General features: G+C 41.6%; 1 protein-coding gene across 1 annotated transcript in view; it reads left to right on the top strand.

Moving 5' to 3' along the window:
- POLR3E (RNA polymerase III subunit E) overlaps window positions 1-22,498 on the top strand; it is a 34,781-nt gene that overhangs the window by 1,616 nt on the left and 10,667 nt on the right. The window contains exons 2-15 of the mRNA XM_084640526.1: window positions 4,670-4,750; window positions 6,048-6,098; window positions 7,367-7,444; window positions 8,993-9,108; window positions 11,798-11,880; window positions 12,949-13,056; window positions 14,044-14,093; window positions 14,446-14,565; window positions 15,030-15,115; window positions 16,685-16,729; window positions 16,814-16,905; window positions 17,812-17,932; window positions 19,542-19,623; window positions 21,673-21,732. Coding sequence (XP_084496652.1) covers window positions 4,715-4,750; window positions 6,048-6,098; window positions 7,367-7,444; window positions 8,993-9,108; window positions 11,798-11,880; window positions 12,949-13,056; window positions 14,044-14,093; window positions 14,446-14,565; window positions 15,030-15,115; window positions 16,685-16,729; window positions 16,814-16,905; window positions 17,812-17,932; window positions 19,542-19,623; window positions 21,673-21,732 — 1,128 coding nt within the window. The 5' untranslated portion in view covers window positions 4,670-4,714. The remainder of the gene's footprint in view (window positions 1-4,669; window positions 4,751-6,047; window positions 6,099-7,366; window positions 7,445-8,992; window positions 9,109-11,797; window positions 11,881-12,948; window positions 13,057-14,043; window positions 14,094-14,445; window positions 14,566-15,029; window positions 15,116-16,684; window positions 16,730-16,813; window positions 16,906-17,811; window positions 17,933-19,541; window positions 19,624-21,672; window positions 21,733-22,498) is intronic.

The following is a 22,498-nucleotide window of genomic DNA, read 5'->3' as shown; positions in this document are numbered from 1 at the left end:
AAGGGAGGGAAAATTACTTTTGTAGTGCTAACAAGTCCAATACAATCAAGGTGGCTCATTTCCAACAGTTGACAAGAAGGTGTGAGTATCAGCAGAGGGAAAATTACTTTTTGTAGTGACCCATCCACTCCCAGTCTTTATTCAGGCCTAATTTGATGGTGTCCAGTTTGCAAATTAATTCCCGTTCTGCAGTGTCTCTTTGGAGTCTCTTTTTGAAGTTTTTTTTGTTGAAGAATTGCCATTTTTAAGTCTGTTGGTGAGTCTCCAGGGAGATAGAAGTGTTCTCCTTTATTACAGATGTTACAATTCTTGATGTCTCATTTGTGTCTATTTATTCTTTTGCGTAGAGACTGTCCGATTTGGTCAATGTACATGGCAGGGGGCATTGCTGGCACATGATGGCATATATCACATTGGTAGATGTGCAGGTGAACGAGCTCCTGATGGTGTGGCTGATGTGGTTAGGTCCTATGATGGTGTCCTTTGAATAGATATGTGGACAGAGTTGGCAGTGGGGTTTGTTGCAGGGATTGGTTCCTGGGTTAATGTCTTCGTTGTGTGGTGTGTAGTTGCTGGTGAGTAGTTGCTTCAGGTTGGGGGACTGTCTGTAAGCGAGGACTGGCCTGTCTCCCAAGGTCTGAGTGAGGGATCGTCCTTTAGGATAGGTTGTAGATCCTTAATGATGCGTTGGAGAGATTTTAGTTGGAGTCTGTAGGTGACCACTTGTGGCATTCTGTTACTTTGTTGGGCCTGTCCTGTGGTAGGTGACTTCTGAGTACCCTTCTGGCTCTGTCAATCTGTTTCTTCCCTTCAGCAGGTGGGTATTGTAGTTTTAAGAACGTTTGATAGAAATCCTGTAGGTGTTTGTCTCTGTCTGAGGGATTGGAGCAAATGTGATTGTATCTTAGTGCTTGGCTATAGACAATGGATCACGTGATGTGGTCTGGATGAAAGCTGGAGGCATGTAGGTAAGTATAGCGGTCCGTAGATGGTGTTTGTGACTGTCGCTTATTTGCACTGTAGTGTCCAGGAAGTGGATCTCTTTTGTGAGGACTGGTCCATCAACCTCAGCCTGGACCAGTCCACACAAGAGATCCACTTCCGCCTTAATTGAATTGGCTCGTTAGCACTGATCCCCCACTTGATAAGGCAACTCCCATCTTTTCATGTGCTAGAATATATATTTTGCTTAATGTATTTTTCACTCCATGCATCTGAAGAAGTGGGTTTTAGCCCACGAAAGCTTATGCCCAAATAAATTTGTTCGTCTCTAAGGTGCCACAAGGACTCCTCATTTTTTCTGATAGAGACTAACACAGCTACTGCTCTGAAATCAGTACATAGAGTTGTGTTTTTCTATGTACTGAGTTTGTTTTAATCAATTATGCTGTCATTAGGGGGAAGTTATTTGCTGATTGTATTCATTCATCTAACCTGATGCTGAAAGAACAGGTTTAACACTTTGTACACAAATGATATTTATGGAAATGTTAAGGTTTTAAAAGGTGATGCATGCTTAACGTAGCTTACAGCGCAGCCTCTTTAAATCCTGACTACATCAGCCTGCCTGGCTGTAGTACCCGAACTGGAAATAGAAGCCTTGGAACACAGGAAGTCCCAATGTTTTGGTTAATTAACAGAATGTGGTTTTGCAAAACTATTTATGGATGGGCAAAAGGAGGAAGAGGTGAAGTAAAGAACCTTGTAAACATTCAGTTCAGTTGTCTTTCTGCAGTTTTCAAACCAGCACAGACTCTTCACTTGTTCTAAATTGGGAAGTTGTTAACCAGCTGCTTCATTCCATCCCAGTTAGCAGTGTTTCAGTGGTAGCCAAGTGAGAGCTTTGTATGTATTACCTACAGGTATTCAGGGTTTTTTGAAGCTTAATTAACTAATAACAATGAGCTCTTTAAATGGAAGTCCCTTCAGCAATCCAAAACCTACATAAAATTATTTGAGCCATCTACTAAATTGTAAGTTGTATGCTTTATTTCTCCTAGTGTTTATCTTAATTTCATTCCATTACTCTTTCCACGGTTCATGAGCTCTTCTGGTTACTGTATTTCTGCTGAAAAGGTCTCTCTCAGATCTCTCTGTATGTCTTCCCATACTAAATGCCTGAATCTAATTCCATTTAATTTCCTTCATTGTAGAAAGTTGTATGAATATTATAAGCTATATCAGGTAACAATGCCTCCTGTTTATATGCTTGCCATTCTAATATTCTATTAAAAGCAACCCTCTAGACAGACGTCTTTTATCCTTAAAGGAATTGGAAAATTGGTGTCTTGATTATCTGATATTTTCACTAGTAACTGAGTCACTCCATGAGCTAGGGTAAGCGGAAAGGAAATATTCATTTCTAATTCTGTAAAATATACACTCATGCTTACATTTTTTAAAAGGAACCCAGTTTCTAATAATCTGATCTAATGGACACCATTTTAAATTTACATCACATGCTGACAGTTGTGCCAAGAAGACTCCAATTAATTAAGAATACAGTAACCGAGAATGCAGAATGATCATGAACATTTTGTATTTCTGTAATATTTGAAAATATGCCAAATATTAAGTAGTTAGTCTCAAATAGTGCTGAGGTAAGTAAGAGATATAGTGGGCTTAAGTATCCTATCACTGAAACGCAGCCACTTCTGGAATGGAAAGTGGCAGCTGTTTAACATTGTACAACTACGCTACATGGCAGTCTCCTACTCTCTGGGTCTCCTACCTCCCAAGTGGGTGCCCAGAGCCCTGGACTACAGCGTCATAGTCTCTCGCTCTCTCTCTCTGGGCCAATGACTGATCCACTGCAGATAAATACTTATGTAGTCCTTGAGCGAGAGAGACTGTGAATCTAGTCCAGTGTTTCGGACATCTAAATCCATTTGTAGATCTGGGCCCTGGCTCCTTCAACAGCCCTGCTTGACTATACCAGCCTGGAGATCTCTACTGAGCTCAAGATCTTAACTCTGATTCCCCTCAGGTGGCCACCCATAAACATTCATGTTCACTAAGGGCCAGATGCTACCAGGTGCTGAACGCTTTTTTAACTTTCGGTGACTTAAACGGGAGCAGAGGGAGCTCAGTATCTTGCAGAATAAGAACTTGAATGACATCTTTGGAAGTGTCATTTTATCGTTGCCTCTCTTTTTGGGGGAAGCTTGCTGTGAGTTCTCATTTTCCATCCCTGGTCTTGCTTTGCTCCTTTCGACACACAGAATTAATTCTCCTTGCACAATTGCATGGGGTACGTCTGGGTTGATAAGATCAGAGATGTGAGGTGGTAAGACCTTGGGCAACAGATCTTTTCAAAGGCACAAAAGAGAGGCTGAGAAATGTTTCAGACTGAGAATTCTCATTCAAACATGTTAAGTTTTTAATTTCCTACCATCTGAAGTGTGGTAAATACATACAGTCGCTGGACATTTATGCAGTGCATTGTCCATGTGGCAGTCAGTTACAATGCATTCATAACCTAAAAATTAGGCTTGGCAGGATTCGATATAAATCGATAGATGTCAGTAAATGTCAATTTCAGCTGAAATTTGTGGGAGGGTAACAGTCACTGGGAGTGCAGCCTACCCCCCACCCCTTGCACCTGCAGGGATCTAGTGTCACAGATCCAGTGGCAGTGCAGGGGGCCCTCTGCAGCTCTGCTGTCACAGTCCCCCTCCCTCAATCCCGTGACAGAGGGCTTCCTTAGGCTCCCTGCATGTCCACAGGGCTCGTGACACCTGGTCCTTGGAGGCATAAGTTGTAGGGAAGGCTGCAATCCTGGCCTGGTGAAGCAGAGACCATCCCAGGTCAGCACTGTGATGAGGAGGAGTTTGAGCCCTTGGCTGTGGGGGAAGCCGCCATGCTGCTGAATGGCTCTGTCCCCAGGCAGGAGCCGTTCCATGGCGGGGTATCCTCCTCTGCAGCCAGGACTTTCCCTCCTCCTCACAGCCCTGGCCAGGGGGGTCTTTGCTTTGACCCACCAAGACCGCAGTTTCTCCCACACCTTGCACCATCAAAGATCACCAGCCTTGCAGCCATGCTGGGAACCTGTGCAGCTCTGCTGTCAAGTCCCTGTTCACTCACTCCCCAGCCAGGAGTTTAGGAGCTGTCCCTGGACAGGAACTGTTCAGCAGCAACTCGCAGCCAGGGTTTTGTTGTCATCTTTGTAGTCCTGGCTGTGGGTCTCTGCTGTATAAGGCCAGGACCACAGCCTCCCCCTCACATTACATGCTGGTGTCTTGAGCCTCTTGGCCATGCAGGGAGCCCCTGTAGCCTGCTGTCAGTGCTGCCCTAATCCTGGTTTTACCCCTCTCTTCATTTCCTGCAGCTATAAAATAAAAATAATTAAAAATTAAAAAAAATCTTAAATAACAATCAATATTAATTGTCAACATTAGGGAAAAAATTCTACCAAGCCTAATTAAAATACATACTGTACAAAAGTGTCATAGCCAACAAAAGAGGAGGAAGGAAGAAATAAGACCACACAAATGTATTCCCCATAATCTGCTTTCCAAAAAATAAAATTCCCTTCTATTAAAAGGAACTAAAACAATGTGAGCAAGGAAGGATCCTAGGCTGCACATGGTACACAAGATGGAAATTACGAATGGGGGAACTATAGCTCTTACAAAACAATCCTTGATACAGTGCTTTTCCTCTCTTTCAGATTGTGCTAAGGAAGGACCTGAAACATTGCTTTTCCCATTTTAGCATGGCAAATGAAGAAGATGACCCAATTATACAAGAGGTAAATTGACATTGGTTGATTAGTGAGTGTTTGGTTTTCTTGAAATTTGTTTTTCTTAGCCTTTTGCACTTGGAAAGAATGTTTCCCTGGGTTTAACTGGCATCTGATGCTCAAAAACCTACAGTACCTGAAGGAAATAGGTGGTCAAGTGTACAGGTGTCCTCATTGCCAAAACAAGTTGGCACTCTTGTGGGCAGAGTTGGCATGGAGAACTGTTCTAGCCTTTGACCCCTGAGCTTGTGTTCCAGGTCAGGGATGAAGAACCTTGGTGGGTCAGCATTGAGAAGCTAGCACCACTGCTTTATCTGTTCAGTGGATAAATAGAGGATCAGTCTCCAGATTTATCATCTGGCATCTTTTATGTGCACTAAATTTCACTTTGGAAAGTTAGAACAATTTTAAATAGAATTATTTTGCTGGATTAGAAGGTTATAAAAATGAAATGACTGGTAAATGTGTTCACTGCTTCTGCTAAAACAAAGAGTTGAGATCTGGTTCTAGTCTGAAAGGAGTTTCGGACCATTCGGCTTTTAAAAGGATCATCATAGTGGCTGTGGTGTCATATTGATATTTGATGTGAATTCACACACACAGGCCACTATGAAGGTGCCAGGAAAGGGCAGGTATTGGGGGAGGGGATGTGGCCAGCAGGAATGGGAGCTGACAGGATCACATAAGTACCCAAAATGGCTGCCATTCTGTGGCAGTGCCCACTTGTGATATTCCTGAAACCTCCATGAATTCTAGGTGTTTGTGGCAAAGAGCTGGTAATGGGACAGATATGGGATTCTGAGCTTGTTCATCCCATCTCTCATTTTTAATTTTGTATTCTTAACATTGCCTTTGTGACATGGTATTGGTTAGATACTCACCTTACATTCGCTGTTACCAAAGAGACACATGAGTTTCTTCTAGAGCTGGGTGATATTGTGGTATTAGATTCACAGAAAGCCCAATGAGAGCCATTTTCCCTTGTCCCAAGAGAGGTGTGTTGGCCGTGCCCTGAGTTTGCTTTGAGAGAACCCAACACTCGGCCAAAGTCACTGACCTCTGCCTTGTGTCATGGCAAAAATATACAAAATTGCTGAGTTTCGTGTGGAAAACTAGCAGAGGCTGGGTTTGTCAAAAGATTCATGGTCCTTACCTAGGTTCAGCATTCATAGTGAAACTCGAAACTAGGCAAATTTCTCCCATCTCTAGTAACTTGAGAACAGATGGCTGCATTCTCAGTAATGTCTGAGAGCACCAGCAATCGTAGCTTTCGGTCTGGTTAAACTTGTTTCTTTTGCTTTGTTAGATTGACGTGTACCTGGCCAAAAGCCTGTCGGAGAAGCTGTATATGTTCCAGGTATTCCAGATGACTTCTTGGATATAATTTTTAAAGAATAATTATTTCATAAAGCAGTAACTTCTCTTACTGTTAACATAGACCCTAACAGCTCCTAGCATGCCCTAGTACGACTTCTACTGGATGATGCTGGGCAGTTTCACTTACTATGCTGTTTCCTGTGTGTTAGCACCTATTGGCAGTGCAAGGGTTTGTCACTAGCGTGGCAGCATTTGGTGGATTTCCCAATGCAGTTTCTTGCATGGAGCTGCAGACCTGTCTCGGCCTTGGATTTATGTGGGGGTTGGGTTTAGGTGGGTCCGTTTAGGCCTTGGGCCGTTCAAACACATAGTATAGTGCCAAAAGAGGGGATGGCTGGTGGTAGTACAGGGCAGCTGTTACCCCTTCACACACACCCTTTCAACCACTGCCAGGACAGTGTTGACCTTAGGTATTATCTCCGTGTAAACTGCTGCATGTCCTCATTGGTTTAAGTCCCATGGAGTGAAGGCAGCCCTGATAACACCACTAAAGAGAAACTGCAGTGGGTAGTATAGAGAGTTGCTTACCTCCTTGTATTGAAAAGAATTTTGGCTTCTCTGCTTTTGAAATTATTTATTTTTACATCTGTGAAGCAGTTTAACTCTGTATGGATGCTCCAAAGATTTATGCTCATAATTCCAGTTAATGAGAGCACTCTTTCACCAACAGAAATTGGTCCAATAAAAGATATTACCTCACCTAGTTTGTCTCTCTAATATCCTGGGGCTGATTCAGCTACAATAACACTGCAAACAGCTCCTATGTGTTATGGAGGAAGCAGAATCACATAGTGATTAGAGCTGGGAAATGGGAGTCAAGAGAGCTGGGTTCTAATTCTTCACTCTGTTACTGAATTCCTAGAAGACTTTGGCCAAGTCACTTAATCTTTCAATGCTTTATTTTTCCATCTGTGAAATGTGGATATTGGTACTCACCCACCTTTCTGTAAAGCAGTTTGAGATTCTTGGATAAAAAATTCTGTATATCATGGTTCATTGGTAGGTAGTGTTGTGTAGTGGCTTGAGCAAAGGACTGGGAGTTTGATTTCTGGGCCCTATTCCCAGCTCTGCCAGTGACTCACCAGACCAGTCAAGTCATTTATTCTTCTGTGACTTGTAATCATCTGGGAAGTGGGTATACAATAGGTGGGGTGGGGAAGGGAAAGGTTAGTTAGTTTTTTTTTTTTTTTTTGAAGCATGTTGAGACTTTAGATGAAAGACACTCTGTGAAACATTTTTGTTTTCTAGTATCCTATTCGTCCAGCTTCCATGACATATGATGATGTGACGCATCTGTCGGCAAAGATAAAGCCAAAGCAGCAAAAGGTCAGGTATCATGTCATGCTAGTCTGAAAAGATTGTTTCATGCTGTACGTTGTGTGCTTAGGAAATATGAATTGTGCTCTGCTGCTAGGTGCTAACGCTATACATATAATTATTAATAATTAGCTGTTGTGGTGATGCAGCCACTTGTGGTACTGCATCTCTTAGGTTAGTTCTTTCAGAAAATTTGAGAAATTTTAAACAGGGCTTTCTCCAGCATGGTGTTTGCTTTGTAGAGAAGCAGGTGAAGCTGTGATGGAGAGGATACTCCTTTAGTATAAAAATATTGAAATCCCACCCCTGAGAGACATTGTAGCTGAGCATGTGATAATTCTAGTTCAGGTTGGGGATGCTTGTGCTAATAATCCATATTTTTAAAGAGCATTTTTCATGTCTTTATTTCTAGAGCACATTTGGGTTCTGGTGACGTGCTCTGTATTTTAGTATTCGTGATAGGGCTTGGTGCTGCTCTCCCTTAGGAAGTGTAAATTAGGAGTAACTCTAAATCAGTGAGGTCACAGATCTGTGGGAGATCCCCATGCCTCTGGAAGCTTGCAGGGTCAGGCTCACACTTTGCAAGGAGCCATTTGTAACCCTGATTCTCCTCTCACGTAGCTGTAAATCAGGAGTAACTCCACTGAAATTACACTGGCATAAAACCACTGTAAGATCAGAACAGGGCTCTTTGCCTCTAGATGGAATATAGTGTGGTGTTTCATTGCCCAAGTCTTGCGGAAATGCATTGGGCTTCAGACTTTCTGAATAGACCTGGTGGCAGGAGAGAGGAAAGGGGGCCATGGTATTCTTAAACAAAACTATCTGACAGCATAGTCAGAACACACACACACTTTTTTTCAAGGCTGCCTAAGGGCACTTAGACTCTCCACTCCCATTAATTCGAATGGGAAATTGTGCATCTAAATCCCATTTAAAATCTTAGCCATAATGCCCAAATTCTGCCCTCCAGTGGCTATGTGCATTTCCATTGATGTCGATGAGAATTACGAGCTGCTTATGAGAGGCAGAGTTTGGCTGTTAAACATCCGCCTAAACTTGGGTTTGATGCACTGGAAAGGAGTGTGAGGTAAACACCTGAAAGAATGTGTTTTATAATAGATTTGCTGACACATGTTGAGAGCAGCAGGGCAGCTGTAAATAGCACATCTTTCGTGTGCTATTTTCTTTTCTTTAAATCTTTGGTGATGTAAAGGGAAAGTCTTGAATTTTGGTGCTCCACCTGCAGTGTAAATGATACATCTTCAAAATCCATTTAAAAAGGGTTCCTGAAGTACAGATCAAATTTGGTAGTTTTCGTTGGGCGTCTGCAAATGGCATTGATATACAGCATGACAGTGTATATCAGTCCTGCAGAGACTCAAGCACCTGCTTGATCTTATGCATGTGATTTGTCCCATTGACTTTAACGGGGTTGCTTGTAGGCATAATGGTAAACATACATTAATCTTTGTGAGACTGGAGCCTTAGTTTGGTTGAATATTTGGTGATTATGCTATGTTAACTATTGGTGTTTTCTTAATTATTGGTGATTAGGTTGAACTTGAAATGGCCATTGATACTTTGAATCCCAACTACTGTCGCAGCAAAGGAGAACAGATCGCTCTCAATGTGGATGGCACCTGCACAGATGAAACTAGTACCTATTCCTCGTAGGTATCCTCTTTGCTCTGATTTTCTTTTCTAGTAAATGGTCAGATTTCCCACCAAACTTTTAGGGAAGGGGCAGAGCAAACAAATATGCAATCTCAAGGCCTGGAGTATAGTGATTTCAAGGACCAAAAAAGTTAAAGGTGTTTGTAAACTCCTTCTCTGTCCAGCATTAAAACAGTGACACTTAGGTTCGGGGTTTTCTCTACAGAGGCCTTGGTTTACTCAGTTTCTGGCAAACACACAAAACCTTGCCTTGTAAAGTTGAAAGTTTATTGATCAAACACAAGGAAGAACAAGAAATTAAAATAGGCATTTATACTGAAATTGAATGACTATGCAAAACAAACTTAAATAAAGCATATTAAAGTCTCTCTCCTTTTGCAGACAAAATATCAGTCTCTTATTTTCATTAACAACCATTCTTTGATTAAAAGGGAGGTTTAATTTTACTGTCAGTCCTGATGTGCAAAGGATATTCACTTCTTCTGTGTTTAACAAACAGAAGGTGAAGAAGAGAAAATATAGAAAAGGTGGGGGAAATACAGCTTTTGTTGATGTCTTTGGAACACTGGATGGCTGGTCAGTGGATACTTTGGCTGGCAGGTGACCGTGACATCTGGTGCCTGGACCCTAATTCACATTCAGGTCAGGGATGTCCTCTGATTGGGTTATTTCTCCTTAGACAAGACAAGGCTATGGACATCTCATCTCTTTTGTGCTGATGTAGTGTGGTTGATTTTTAGGATTCAGTGGAAAACCATGAGAGATAGGAATTGCAGGGGCAGGCAGAAAGTAACACAAAGGGAAGGGAAACAGAATATTGGGTACCTCTATGGTGCTGGCAATTATGTATCCCCACTGATGGGCTGAGGACTGGATGTCATGATGATATGATGGCTTTCAGGACTCCCAGGTGAAAAACAAAATTCCTTAAAGAGGAGTAAGGCCTGCTGGCCTTCCTCTCAGGAAGAATGTCCTTTGGTTTGGTCTGCTTCTTCTGTTGGGGTTGGGGAAGGTGAGGTGGGACGAGACTAGCTGAGCTGGGGGGTGCTGAGCAGACATGCACTGGGGAAAGAGATTTTTTTTCCCCTCAACATTTCTTTTTTAAGAACCCAAAGATGAGAAAAATGGGCGGCATAGTTCATCTCAATATTTTGCCATCAATTAGGCTTTATATCCTTCACACCAATTTTGATCCATTAATTCCTGATCCCATATCTTGTTTATTAGGTCCAGTCTCAGCACAGTCCTTGCATCATGTCAGTAGATTTTTGTTTGTTTGTTTGGACTAATCTCTCTCTGGTTTTCTTGCATTTGTTCATAACATCATTACTGAAAATAATTTGACCTATTTTCCATGGTAAATTCCCATGCAGGCTAAAAAATGTTATAGGTTATTCTGACATCTTATTAACTTTTACATCCTTTTTACATTTCAGCTTACAATTAGGGTTAACTTTTTGGCCCAGTAATCACAATCTTCCAAATATGGAGAAATTTAGACATTTTAAAATATATTGCCAAGACTTTTAAAAGTAACTAGTGATTGGGGGGGGGGGTCAATTTTTGGGTGCCCAACTTAAGACCGTTTTAAGGAGCTTGATTTTCAGGAAATGCTGAACACACACCCTAAAAAAATATAGCCACTGTATGGTGTCTAAACTTGGGCACCCAGAAATCACTCGTCATTTATGAAAATCTTGGTCTATACATTTTGCATTTTAAGAGATGCTGTCAACTTGAAATTTGTCAGTTTTTTTTAAAAAAACGAATTAAAAGTAGGTTCAGGTATCTCACCTGTCCTGGAGTCTCGCTACTGATTTTTGTGAATTTTTTTACAATCCCACTTTTCAAAATGTTTTTTGCTCCCCTGTTGCATCATGAAGGATGCACCCAAATAATAGGGGAAGCTGGCTGGCTGGCTATTCGGGGAAACGGTGAATGTGACTATTCACAAGCTACTGTTGGATGTGCAAAAATTAGAGGCATATTTTTTTCTGTCTTACTCTTTTAGTTGCATAGTCTAAGGGTAGCTTATAATGACAGCAGGTAAAAATAAAACTCGGCCAGGTGTGCAATTAAAGTTGGTGGCATTTTCTGTCATTGGAGAGTGTTATGCCTGAGTCCCTTGGAAAAATGGCAAAACAACATCTAAACCAAATAAATGTCCCTCAGTGCTAATTCTAGCCAGGAGCCATCAAAGCATGAGAGACATATGTAAATCTTCAGCACAAGCATAAACACTTTGCTGAATTAAGGCCTCTCAGGGCCATCAGTACCTGTTAATGTAACCCAGTAGCTCTCCCAGAGGAAGGATCAAGGAAGCAGAGTAGCTGCTCCAGTGCCCTATGCTGTAGAGTGTCTTCTGCTGTTTAATTCCATCAGGGCATCTCTGGATAGCTGGGAAGCCACCACTCAGCACTTTCTAAAGAGCCCCTAATTGAATGAGCACATGGGACAGATAATATTGTAGATGGGGTGCTGTGACTTCCACAGTACCCATAGTAAATAATGCTGCAGCGTGGGAGATCAGCAAATACATGTATAAATATATATTTTTAAAAGACCTGCAAGTTTAATTACAGTACTCAATTTTAGAGAGCAACAACTCTTTGTTTCTGCCCTTTAAGGCTTGCATGTTTTGTGGTATCTGTGGACTGTAGTCATAAAAATTTAATTTATTTACAGGAAGCTGATGGACAGACAAACTTTCTGCTCTTCACAGGCTGCGAGTAACGTTTCCCGTTATGCTGCTGCTATCTATAGAAAAGGTTATTTTTTTTCTCCTCCCGCAACCTTATGAAATAAATCGGTTTTTAAATATGCAGGGTTTGAAATGAAAAAACTGTGGTGTTTGTCTCCAGCAGCCTCTGTTCCTATTTAGTGGCTGTCAATTCCTTATAAGTAAGTTACTGTAAGGGAGAACTTAACTACTTGGAGTGTTCTAAAGTCCTTGAGATTCCATCAGGGTATTCTAATGACATTGTAAACAAGGTAACAGTTAGTAGGGCTTGTAGATGCAACCAGAACTCTACCATTGAATTATAGACTGAAACCATATACATTGAAGGGGATATTCTTTAATATTCACTTCAGTCTCTCTGTTGCTGTTCTCCCTTACTCCACACGTTCTGCTCCTTCATTTGTTTCCCAAACCCTCTCTTGCTTGGTATTCTAAAAACCTCTGGGAATACTGATGTCCCAAGAATTTCAAGATTGGTATTCTATACGTTTTTTTATGTCACCTTATTCAGAGTTTGCTGTTGTCATAATGATATAAATACTCATTATTGGTGTGGAAGGCCAGGGGCTGCTGTAAACTTTGGATGCTGTGGAACCAGGATTGGGTATTGTTCTCCTGTTTGTGGCAGAGATACTTATTTAGAGAAGGGACAAAGAGGCGTTACTGATGTCGAAATTCGGTTTAGGCTGTGAGCTTGGGGGTGGTCTTCAAGGCTGAATCACAGGTTGGGATTGGATTAGTACTGATCTTTCATGAGCTGCTGTTCTGAGATTTTTGGCCACAAATGGCAGAAATCTTGTCAGATCATCTGACCTTGTGAAATGTGAGTTTGAGCCATATGTTATCCAGAAAATGGGCCTCTTCCAGGCTTGGATCCTACCAAAAAGCAAATTGTAGCGGCAGGTTTGGACCAAGGGGTTCAAATCTGATACCTCTTTGAAATACTAAGGACTGGATTAATCTTCCATTTAAGATTCTCATCTTACATTTAAATTTAATAAATCTTTATCTTAAATTTAAACTGTGACATTACAAAGGTGATAGGAAAATGAAATTGCCAACTGTAGGCCTTGGAAAATAACTTGTAATTTTTCAGGTGAACTTCATCTAACTCCATTATATGGCATTCTACAACTGAGGCCAAGTTTCTCCTACTTGGACAAAGCTGATGCCAAACACCGAGAAAGAGAAGCTGCTAATGAAGGTGAACACATTACAAGCTGTGATTTCTTTGTTACGGAACAATTTGAGTTCTCTTTAGATTTTGTTATACTGACTTTATGGTGTTCTTGGAAAGAGCTATTCATAGCTGAAGAAACACTGAGCGTGTTTTAAAATAAAATAATGTATAATGATTGGCTCAGAGGAAATAATTGTTCCTTTTAACCGTCAGATGAATTAAAGGTCTAGAACATGAGACTGTGAACACCGGGATGGTAGAATATAATAATAAAACTTACAGTACTTTTTTCATTGTGCTGCACAATTAGCTCGTCCTCTCAAGACCCCTGTCAGTTAAGTGTTGTAACAAATCTGTAGCCACCTAGGTCTTCACGGTTGTCACTGTGCTGCATTCCATGGGCATTTGGAACATAATAGCATCAACAGGAATTGAACCTAGATCTACGTGTTCCAAAAGCACTGGCCCCTACCTCGAGAGTCAAAGGAGAGTCTCCATTATGTCTGCCTTGTAGATCCTATGCCAGTGATGCATTTCTGATTATATCCAGTAGAGGGCAGTGGAACATATATGCAAACTAACCAGTATATTACCATATTGATATCTCTATTTAACAAATGGGGGAGCCAAGATACATAGGTTAAATAACTTACCCAAAGACATATAGACTCAATATCAGAGCAAGTTCAATTCCCAGCTCTGCCACAAGCTTCCTGTGTGATGTTGGGTCAGCCCCTTCAGGTCTCTGTGCCTCAATTCCCTCTGGTGGTGGTAATTTTTCCATATCTAGCAGGAGCGTTTGTTTGTGAGGTGCTCATATAGCATGGTGACGAGAGATACAGCTACCCAGGTATTTATATAAATAGAACTGAGGTGGCTGGCCGCTGGTCCTGTGTTTTGGACCATACCTCTCTCCTGGACTAAGCCTCAGAACAGTCATAAACTCTCTTGTGGCTGCTTCATCTTTGATTATATTTTTAATTTCATTTTCCTGGCTTGTTTTTTTGTCAGCGGGAGATTCGTCCCAGGATGAAGCTGAAGACGACATCAAGCAAATTACTGTATGTCTGAGATTCCTTATTACTGGTAGTTCAAGAAACTGTGCACAATCAGTGTATAACAATCCATACTGAGCTGACAGGGTTTACACCGCAGTTGGTGCTCAGCAATTACACCCCCACTTGGGAAAGTTGACTATTTAGTTAAGTCAACAAGTGAAATAAGAAGGGTGGGGCTGTTGCAAAAGAGCATTTCTAGTTCAGCTAGTTCCTAGCTGTCTACCCCTGGCTTTGCCATTCAATGTGTTTTCTTTATATAGCGCACACATTTTTGCATATAATTCCCTGTGCCATTTTAATCTGTGTCATTTTGAGAGATTTGAGGACTATAGTTAACGGTAATCAAATCTTGTAGGTAAGATTCTCCCGACCAGAGACTGAACAAGCTCGTCAGCGACGTGTTCAGTCCTATGAATTCCTGCAGAAGAGACAAGCTGAAGAGCATTGGGTCCATCTGCATTATTATGGTTTAAGGGTAGGTATGTTCTGGGTGCTTTGGAGGCCTGAATACTCATGTATCTCAGCAGACTCTAGTGTCAGCAACATGCGGGGGGGCCTGAGTCTGAGGATCAAACCCAGACCTTTGCTTGCGGGCTGGGCACTTTAAGGCATTAGATAGGGTGTTGATCAGGGGAATCAAATCAGTTTGATGCCAGGAGTGATAATCAACTAACAAAAAGTGTAAATGTGTCCGTGTTTTAAAATAATACACACTCAAGCTTTCCCATGTTGCATCAATGTCAACGCAACTGTGTGAAAGTAATGCATCAGTTACTGAGATGTGATGTTTACATAGTGCACTAGCTACATGTTAGAATAATGAGTGTGGGATTTTAATGGTGCTGGAGAGCCTGAGAATGAAGAATTAAACTGTTTGAGATATGGCATGTTTACTGTACATTGCAGTGAGTCTTGCTCTTCCATCCCCACATTTCTCAGGACAGCCGTTCCGAACATGAGCGCCAGTATTTACTCAGTCAGGGACATGGCATGGCAGAGAATACCGAGTTAATTAAATCTCCCAGGTAAAAACTTTGGTCTAGTATCCTACACAAGTCGCAGTAATGTTTGAATATTTGTCAGGTTGTCATATATATTATTAACAACAGTAGGTTGTTATGACGGAAATAATTTTTAAAAAATTGATCATTTTGTTTTCTCATAATTTTTGATGGGGGTTTTGGGTTTTTTTGTATTTCACTCAGGCCAGAGAGTGAAACTAGTCATTGCCACTTTTTTTTTTGTTAAGCCAGATTAACTCTAGTTCTTATGCGCTAACACAGTTCTATAATGCAAGGATTACAAACGCAGCTGGGGAAGTTTTAAATCAAAACCAGAAACTATTAAATTTTAAAAAAAACAAACAAGAACTTTATTAATAATGAGTTTTACAAAACCTGTTTTATGATTTTTAATAGAGACTTAAAAGTACTTGACAGTGACTATTTTTCAGCTTCAGATTTGCTTTTTGGTAGCTGTATGGGGGAAAGGTTTATATGGTGGTTACAGGAATCTGTTCAGGAAGCAATAATTAATGTGGTTTTCTTGTAATCTGGGGTAAGCAAGGCCCAATAGTGGGAAAGCAGCAGGACATGGTGTTTTGCACTCATGGTGTTGGTGGGTTATTTTTAAAATTTGGCATCTCATTGAACTGTCCTGTCTATGAAAAATTCCTAGGGCCAGATTCTGTCCTCAGTCACAGTGAAGTGGATGAGTACTGCACAGGTGGAATAGAGGAAAGAACCTGGCCTATTACTGTGGTATCTAAGGTACTTACTGTAGTACCTGAGTGCCTTGGAGTCTTTAATGTACTACCCTCACAACACTGCTGTGAGGTAGGGAAGTGCTATTATCCCCATTTTATAAATGGGGAACTGAGACACAAAGGGCGTGTCTACACTGCAATTAAAAACCCACGGCTTGTCCATGCCAGCTGACTTGGGCGAAGGGGCTGTGTAATTGTGGTGTAGATACTAGGGCTTGGGCAGCAGCATTAGCTCTGGGACCCTTTGCCTTGCAGGGTCCCAGAGACCGAGCTGTAGTTTGAGTCCAAACATCTACACTGCAATTAAACAGCCCTTAGCCTGAGACCTGCAAGCCCGAGTCAGCTGGTGCAGGCCAGTTGTAGGTGTCTAATTGAAGTGTAGACATGCTCTGAGAGGGTAAGTGACTTGCCCAAGGTCAGTAAATGTGTGGCAGAGCAGGGAATGGAATCCTGGTCTCCATAGTCCCAGTCTAGTGCACCGATGACTGCACCATCCTTCCTCACCTTAACTAAATTTAAGGAACGTGAACTAAAAATCTTTATCAGTTGTTACTGGTAACAGCATGAATTCAGTGATTTTGATTTCTTCCAACATGCTAAAAATCGTAGAAAGCAGTTGTAAGCAAATGTTCTCAGTGGATAGAACTACAGTCTTCATACATTTCTCCAGCACTGAATTTCTTTGGAAAGGAAAAATGACCTTGGAAGCTAATATTTACTTTGTAGATTTCACATAAATAAGATTGCACTAAGCAGGAAATCATTGTACTTCAGCCTAGAAAATCCTAATGCAAGTATTTTAAGGCTGATACATTTTCTTTTCCATTAGTGAATACTTAATGATGCTGATGCCTCCGAATGTAGAAGAAGAGAAGTAAGTGTTTGCATGGAATGTCCTAACCTCACGTTGGCTGGATGTTGTAGTTCATTGGCTACAGTTCTGCTTGTTTATTTACAGAGACAAACCTGTGGCTCCAAGCAATGTGCTTTCTATGGCACAGCTGAGAACTTTACCCCTTGCTGATCAGATTAAGATCCTGATGAAGAATGGTATGTGATATTTTTAAAACATTTCACTTCCTCATGTCCTTTCATGACCTCAGACCTCCTTTTCCCTAAAATAAGTAGCCTTTCCTGGCAGTGTCTATGCTGTCGTCCTACAGGGCTGAGAGTCTCTATGGCCCTTTGTTTCTAGGGCTAAGTCTCAGGCTCTGAATAGCATCTCTTCCACTGCTGATTGAGTATGCCATTGATCTAGAAGGGAAGATAGACACATGACTGCTTGGAGAGCTGACACCTGCGATCTGGGCATGTGCAGCCAAAGGAGTACTCCTTGGAATAACTTCCACTCTAAGACCACTGCTGTTCCTTCCAGGACACACCTGTCTCTGTTGATCCACTGCTGGGTAGTGGAGACTAAGCATGAATTTTAGCTCAGAGTTTAATGCAGCAACCTGCCATTTTGGCTTTGTCCTTTCTCGGGAAGGTTTTCAGTAATATGTGCCTTCTGCATGTAGCCTGAGACAGCTTTAGCCCATCTTTCTGGAATTGCTAATGATGTGACAATAGCAAGTGCTAAAGTTTTTGTCTCTGGGTCTTACTGTCTTGTCAGATGACTCAATCTATTGCAAAAAATAGAATGGTATAGATGGTTTCTTTTATCAGTGTATTAATTTGGGATCAGTTAAGCCAATTAACTTACATACAACATTCCCTGACATGTTTTCAGTGAATATACAGACTGACTGAAATGGAGTGCTTCTTCAAAGTGCTTTTTATTTTTCGAGAGCTGTGAAATATTTTTGATTGCTGATTTCAGTGTAAACAGATGGGAGTCTTTTATATTAAAAAATAAAATCTGTGTATCCATTTTTTTAAAAACAGAAGTCCTTCTATGAATCTAAATAAAACATTGAAAGCATCTTTAAAACAACTGTGTTTCATCTTTTCCTTTAGTGAAAGTAATGCCTTTTGCAAACCTCATGAGTTTATTGGGTTCTGGGATCGATTCTACTGCAGTTTTACGCTGTATACAGCAGGTGGCGATGCTGGTCCAGGGAAACTGGGTGGTAAAAAGGTACGCCTTCTGTTCTTTGTTGTCGTCAAATGTTAACGTTCCTGTTAGGAGTAGATCAGAACAATGACTTTGTATCCTTTACTAACATTTTGCTGCTGTAATGTAGCTGAAAGCACCAGTGTCTGAGCTCAAAAACCCAAGTTACTTAAATACTTGATTAAATACAATTCTTGTTACAGTAGTCTGTTATGCAGAAGACAAAGGGCTGATGTTAAATGATCACAGGGCAGAGGCTGAGCTATCTAAAATTGTATCGAACTGTGTGATAAGATCTGTTTTGTTTGTGTATTGAGCCACGTCAGTTTTTGGGAAGAAAAATCTTTATTCCCTCAGTATAGGAGTCATTACTGGTTTATTGCTGTTGTCACTGAGAGCTGGTCTCTGGAAGGGTTTATCCATTTGATAAGTTGAGAGTAGGTTGCTCGGTGCACCTCATGTTCATAAAATGGATCCTATTGTAGTCACCTTAATCTTTAATACAGTAGGGCATCCCAGCAACACTGCAGGTCTCAAATGCCATATCCTTTTCATCGACATGGGATATTACGTGCTGGGAATTGCACCCTCATCTTTAGGCCACATCTGTAATAAAGATGAGGGTGAACACTAGTCACGTTCATTGGCACCCATTAGCCTGTGGACCACGCTTTGGCCACCCACGACCTGGGGCTGCAGCTGCTGCAGAATAGCCTGTAAAGTGACACAGATGCACTCTATCTTAAATCACTCCAGAAAGGAATGCTGTGAGCCGGATAATGCTGTATACAAGCTCCCAGAATGATGGCACGAGGGTGTTTATGTTGTGGCAGTTGCTAGTACTGTGTTATGTGTGTCCATGGTTGTTACAATACCTTCATCTTCCAACAGAAAAAAAGTGTTGGAAGTGTAAGATTAGCCTAATAGAGCCTTTTATTGTGAGGGTGGAAAAACAGCTTTTGCCCTGATCAGCTGTGTGGCATGAAACCCATGATCAGGAGTGACCTTGGGGCTATGGAGAGCACTTATGATGGTGGATGTAATTTAATTAGTCCCCCAGTCTGAATGGGATGGCGTGTTAAGTGCCCCAGCTGATGGAATTTATAGCATCTCTTACTTAAAATACTTGAGTATTAAATTAGAATAAAAATAAACTAAGTCCGGTATATAAATGTTTTGGCTCATGTTACCTTTGGGGTTGTGTGGGGAAGCCATGTAGCCCAAAGCATGTGATGACACACTTTTGTACATGTGTGCATTAAGGAAATTCACACTGATGTAGCTAAGCTGGGGCAGACCCCTAACGTAGATGTGCTGTACCAGCATAGTGTTTACATCTGTGCATCTTATTTCTGTTTGTTACCAGAAAAAACTTCACTGGTCTAAGCCCCTCTTTGCACTAGTGTGAACTGCGCTGATGTAGCCACTCCAGTGTGAATTCTCTTGATGCAGACAGGGCTTTAACTTCATTGGAATTTGTGTAAAGCCTGAAAACTTGGCTGGATGAAAGGTGTCTTTTGACCAATGAATGGACGCGTATACAGGGCATATACACTCTGTTAAAAATCCTCACTGATAATATTTAGTTGCAATGCATCATAATTAATTAATTATTTCCTCTTTTAACTAACAGCGATGTCCTCTATCCAAAAGATACCTCTAGCCCACACAGTGGAGTCCCTGCAGAAGTGCTTTGCAGGGGAAGAGACTTTGTTGTAAGTATAGATACGCTCTGTTTGTTTTCCAGTGCCAAAACCCAAATAAGATGAAGTTGGCATAACTGACCACATCATTGCTAATCTGTACTGTTCTTCTGTGATCTGAGGTTTGTTCCAAAGAAATAATCTCTAAATTACTCCTGAAGATTTTGTTGAGGGAGTTAAGAGAATCAACATGGAAATATATTGATTGTCACTTGCTAGTCATGTGATTGATTGACGGGTGTCAGTCAGATCTAGGTGTCAGATCATCTACCTAATAACAGTTATCACATTTTAAAATATGACACAAAGCCGCCATCATGCTAACCCACTTAATGGCAGGCTCTGCAGAGAGGCTGATGGAGGCTGAACAGCCTATCACCCTCAGAGGTGGTCCCGCTAGGGAAGAACTGAAGGACCTTTGCAGGGAGATGCTAGGGACGCACTGTACTTGCTATGCGTGCCCTGTTGTTCAGTAAAAGGGCTTTGCTCCCAGAGCTGCTGATCTAGCACCTTTCATGAACAATAAGTGCAAATATAAATTATGAGTACAGGACACACACACACTCTATCTATAAACCCCAGCAGGGAACAGACACTAGAGACCGCGTTTGTCTTTACAAACAATCTAAGGAGAACTAATCCCAAAATAACTTCAACATTTGCCATGCTCTGTGGCTTCCATCTCTAATGGACAGATACAAGCATGTGTGTGACCCTGTCATTTTCCTATTAGAGCTGATCACTCTGATGTTTGCACTCTGCTTAGTTTCTCTCCTGGGCGGTCAGCTGCTGTAAGATTAGTCTCTGTGTGAGCCCAAACTGATGGTAATTAAAATTGACTTTCTGACACATCTTGAAAGCTGCTCAATGTGCTGCCATATAGGAGACCCAGATTCAGGGGTAACTCTTATTCCCGGAGGCATGGGAAAGAGGCAGTGCCCGAGAGTATTGCATTTGAAGTTTTGGGGATTCTGGGGACCAAAACCACTACTGCACTTAGCTGAGTAGTGGAGCAGCAGTAATGCTAGGCCCAGAGGAGGTGGCATGTTCAGCAGTCTGGTTGAATAGAGAGTGGCCTGTGGGAAAGCTGGCAGTTTTGGTGTATGAATAGTTGCAAGAAGGGTATGTTCTCAATTGTCTCCTTTACTGGAGTCAGTGATAGCTTGTGGTTTTAAAGACGTGTGTGCTAGTGCATTGGGGCAGCTGTGTCGATTAGTATGTAAGGGGAGAGAAGCTGAAGAAGGTGAAAGGACATACAGAAACAGCCCAGTTGCTCGTGATTTTTTACGCCCTAGGCTGTGACAGGGCAGAGAGTGGGGAGGGAGGAATTGGTAGCAACGAGGGTTTAAATTCCTGCCCCCAACCCTCCAAAATGTATTAAAACCTCCATAAACTGAACTGGCCCAAGCTTGTGTGTGTGGAGTGGGGGCAGTGGGTAGGAATCTAAGTGATTGTAATGTACTGGTGCAGGCATGCTCACCACACTTCCTTTTACGGTGATGGGTGCTGTAGAAAGGACTAAGAGAGAGGATGGGAGTCCTGCACTGGTTGACATATAAAAAGGATATAAACTTCACTGTTAGTGACAGCTCATGGAGATTTCCTCTTGGGCAAGTGGCAAAACACATGGTTTTGGAGCAGAACATTCCGAGTGCTACCCCTGATGATGCCTGTAAAGTCACAGAATAACAATGAGCTTCCTCAATATTCGTTAGGTTTTTGTCATGTTTGTTTGTTTTTTTTTAAACCATGTTTAATGTAAATTTCAGAGGATCTAAGTGCAATTTCCGCCACAGCTTCACCAAGGCAAATCTTGGATTTCGCTAGAACTTTTGTTTTTGTGTCCTTTCTTATCATTCAAGGAAAATGTCTACAGGAATAGACCATGCCAGGTCTGTATTTGGCCCAGTTGACCCACTTGCCTGGCTGAGAATTGCCCACCCCTGCATTCTTGAAAGGTTCCTGGTTTCTGGTTATGCCGTTGTCACAACAGTGCATCTGTTCTTTAGTAATGCAGCTTCCTAAAATATGTCTCCCCCTCCCCCTCTTTATTTCCCCCAGATGTGGAAGTTTACACAGGATCGCTGGGTCGTGCGAAAGGAAGTGGCCACAGTCACAAAAGTGAGTAACAATTTTTTCTAAACCAGGGGCATATGATAAGCAGTGGGAATTGTCAATAGCTGCATTTGTGGCTAATTCACACTGATGCTTGCCTTTCCTCCTAGCACCGCACACAGTGGTGACCCATTTTACTGCTGACTTTAGGACATTACCTGACACATTTCACTGCTAATTCCCATTATTGCTAACCTAGGACAGTGTTGCTTCAGATGTGTACTGCATAGTGGAGACCACAAATGCATGACGAATCAAAACATTCATCCTCCTCAAGGGAGGGTAGCTCTTAATTGCTTAAGAGCAACTCAGGCACCTGATCGCTGAATCATCTGCTCAAGCACGTTAGTATCTGTAAAGTAAATGGGATTAAAAGTGAAAAAGCACTGTAAGGATTAAAAAAAAAATCACACAAAATAAAATGACAGAATGAGTTAATTTTATGTAGGGATTTAATAATCTTACATTCTGAAATTTTCTAATGCACTTTGCCAGCGGTGGAGATGGATGTGTACCTAGAGGGTTGCTTCACCTATAGCTGAAATGCAGCCGCCTCTGGGCTTTTAACAGCAACCGAGAAGTCTAAACTTCAGAGAACGCTTAGATATGTGGAATATAATTATCCACAGTGCAGTTTGTTCAGGATATTGGGGATAACTCCCCTAGTTTTGCAAAAAGTGCTGCAGACTATTTAACTACTTCTTAGCTTTAGGTCCCTTCTGAAATATGGTCCCTCCTGGTACTGACTCAGAGGGAAGACCATCTCCTGTTG

This window comes from Lepidochelys olivacea (assembly GCF_965140295.1).
Source record: "Lepidochelys olivacea isolate rLepOli2 genome assembly, chromosome: 10".
Taxonomy (NCBI): Eukaryota; Metazoa; Chordata; order Testudines; family Cheloniidae; genus Lepidochelys; species Lepidochelys olivacea.
Note: the sequence above shows the minus strand (reverse complement) of the source record. Positions and strands in the feature narration are given on the sequence as shown.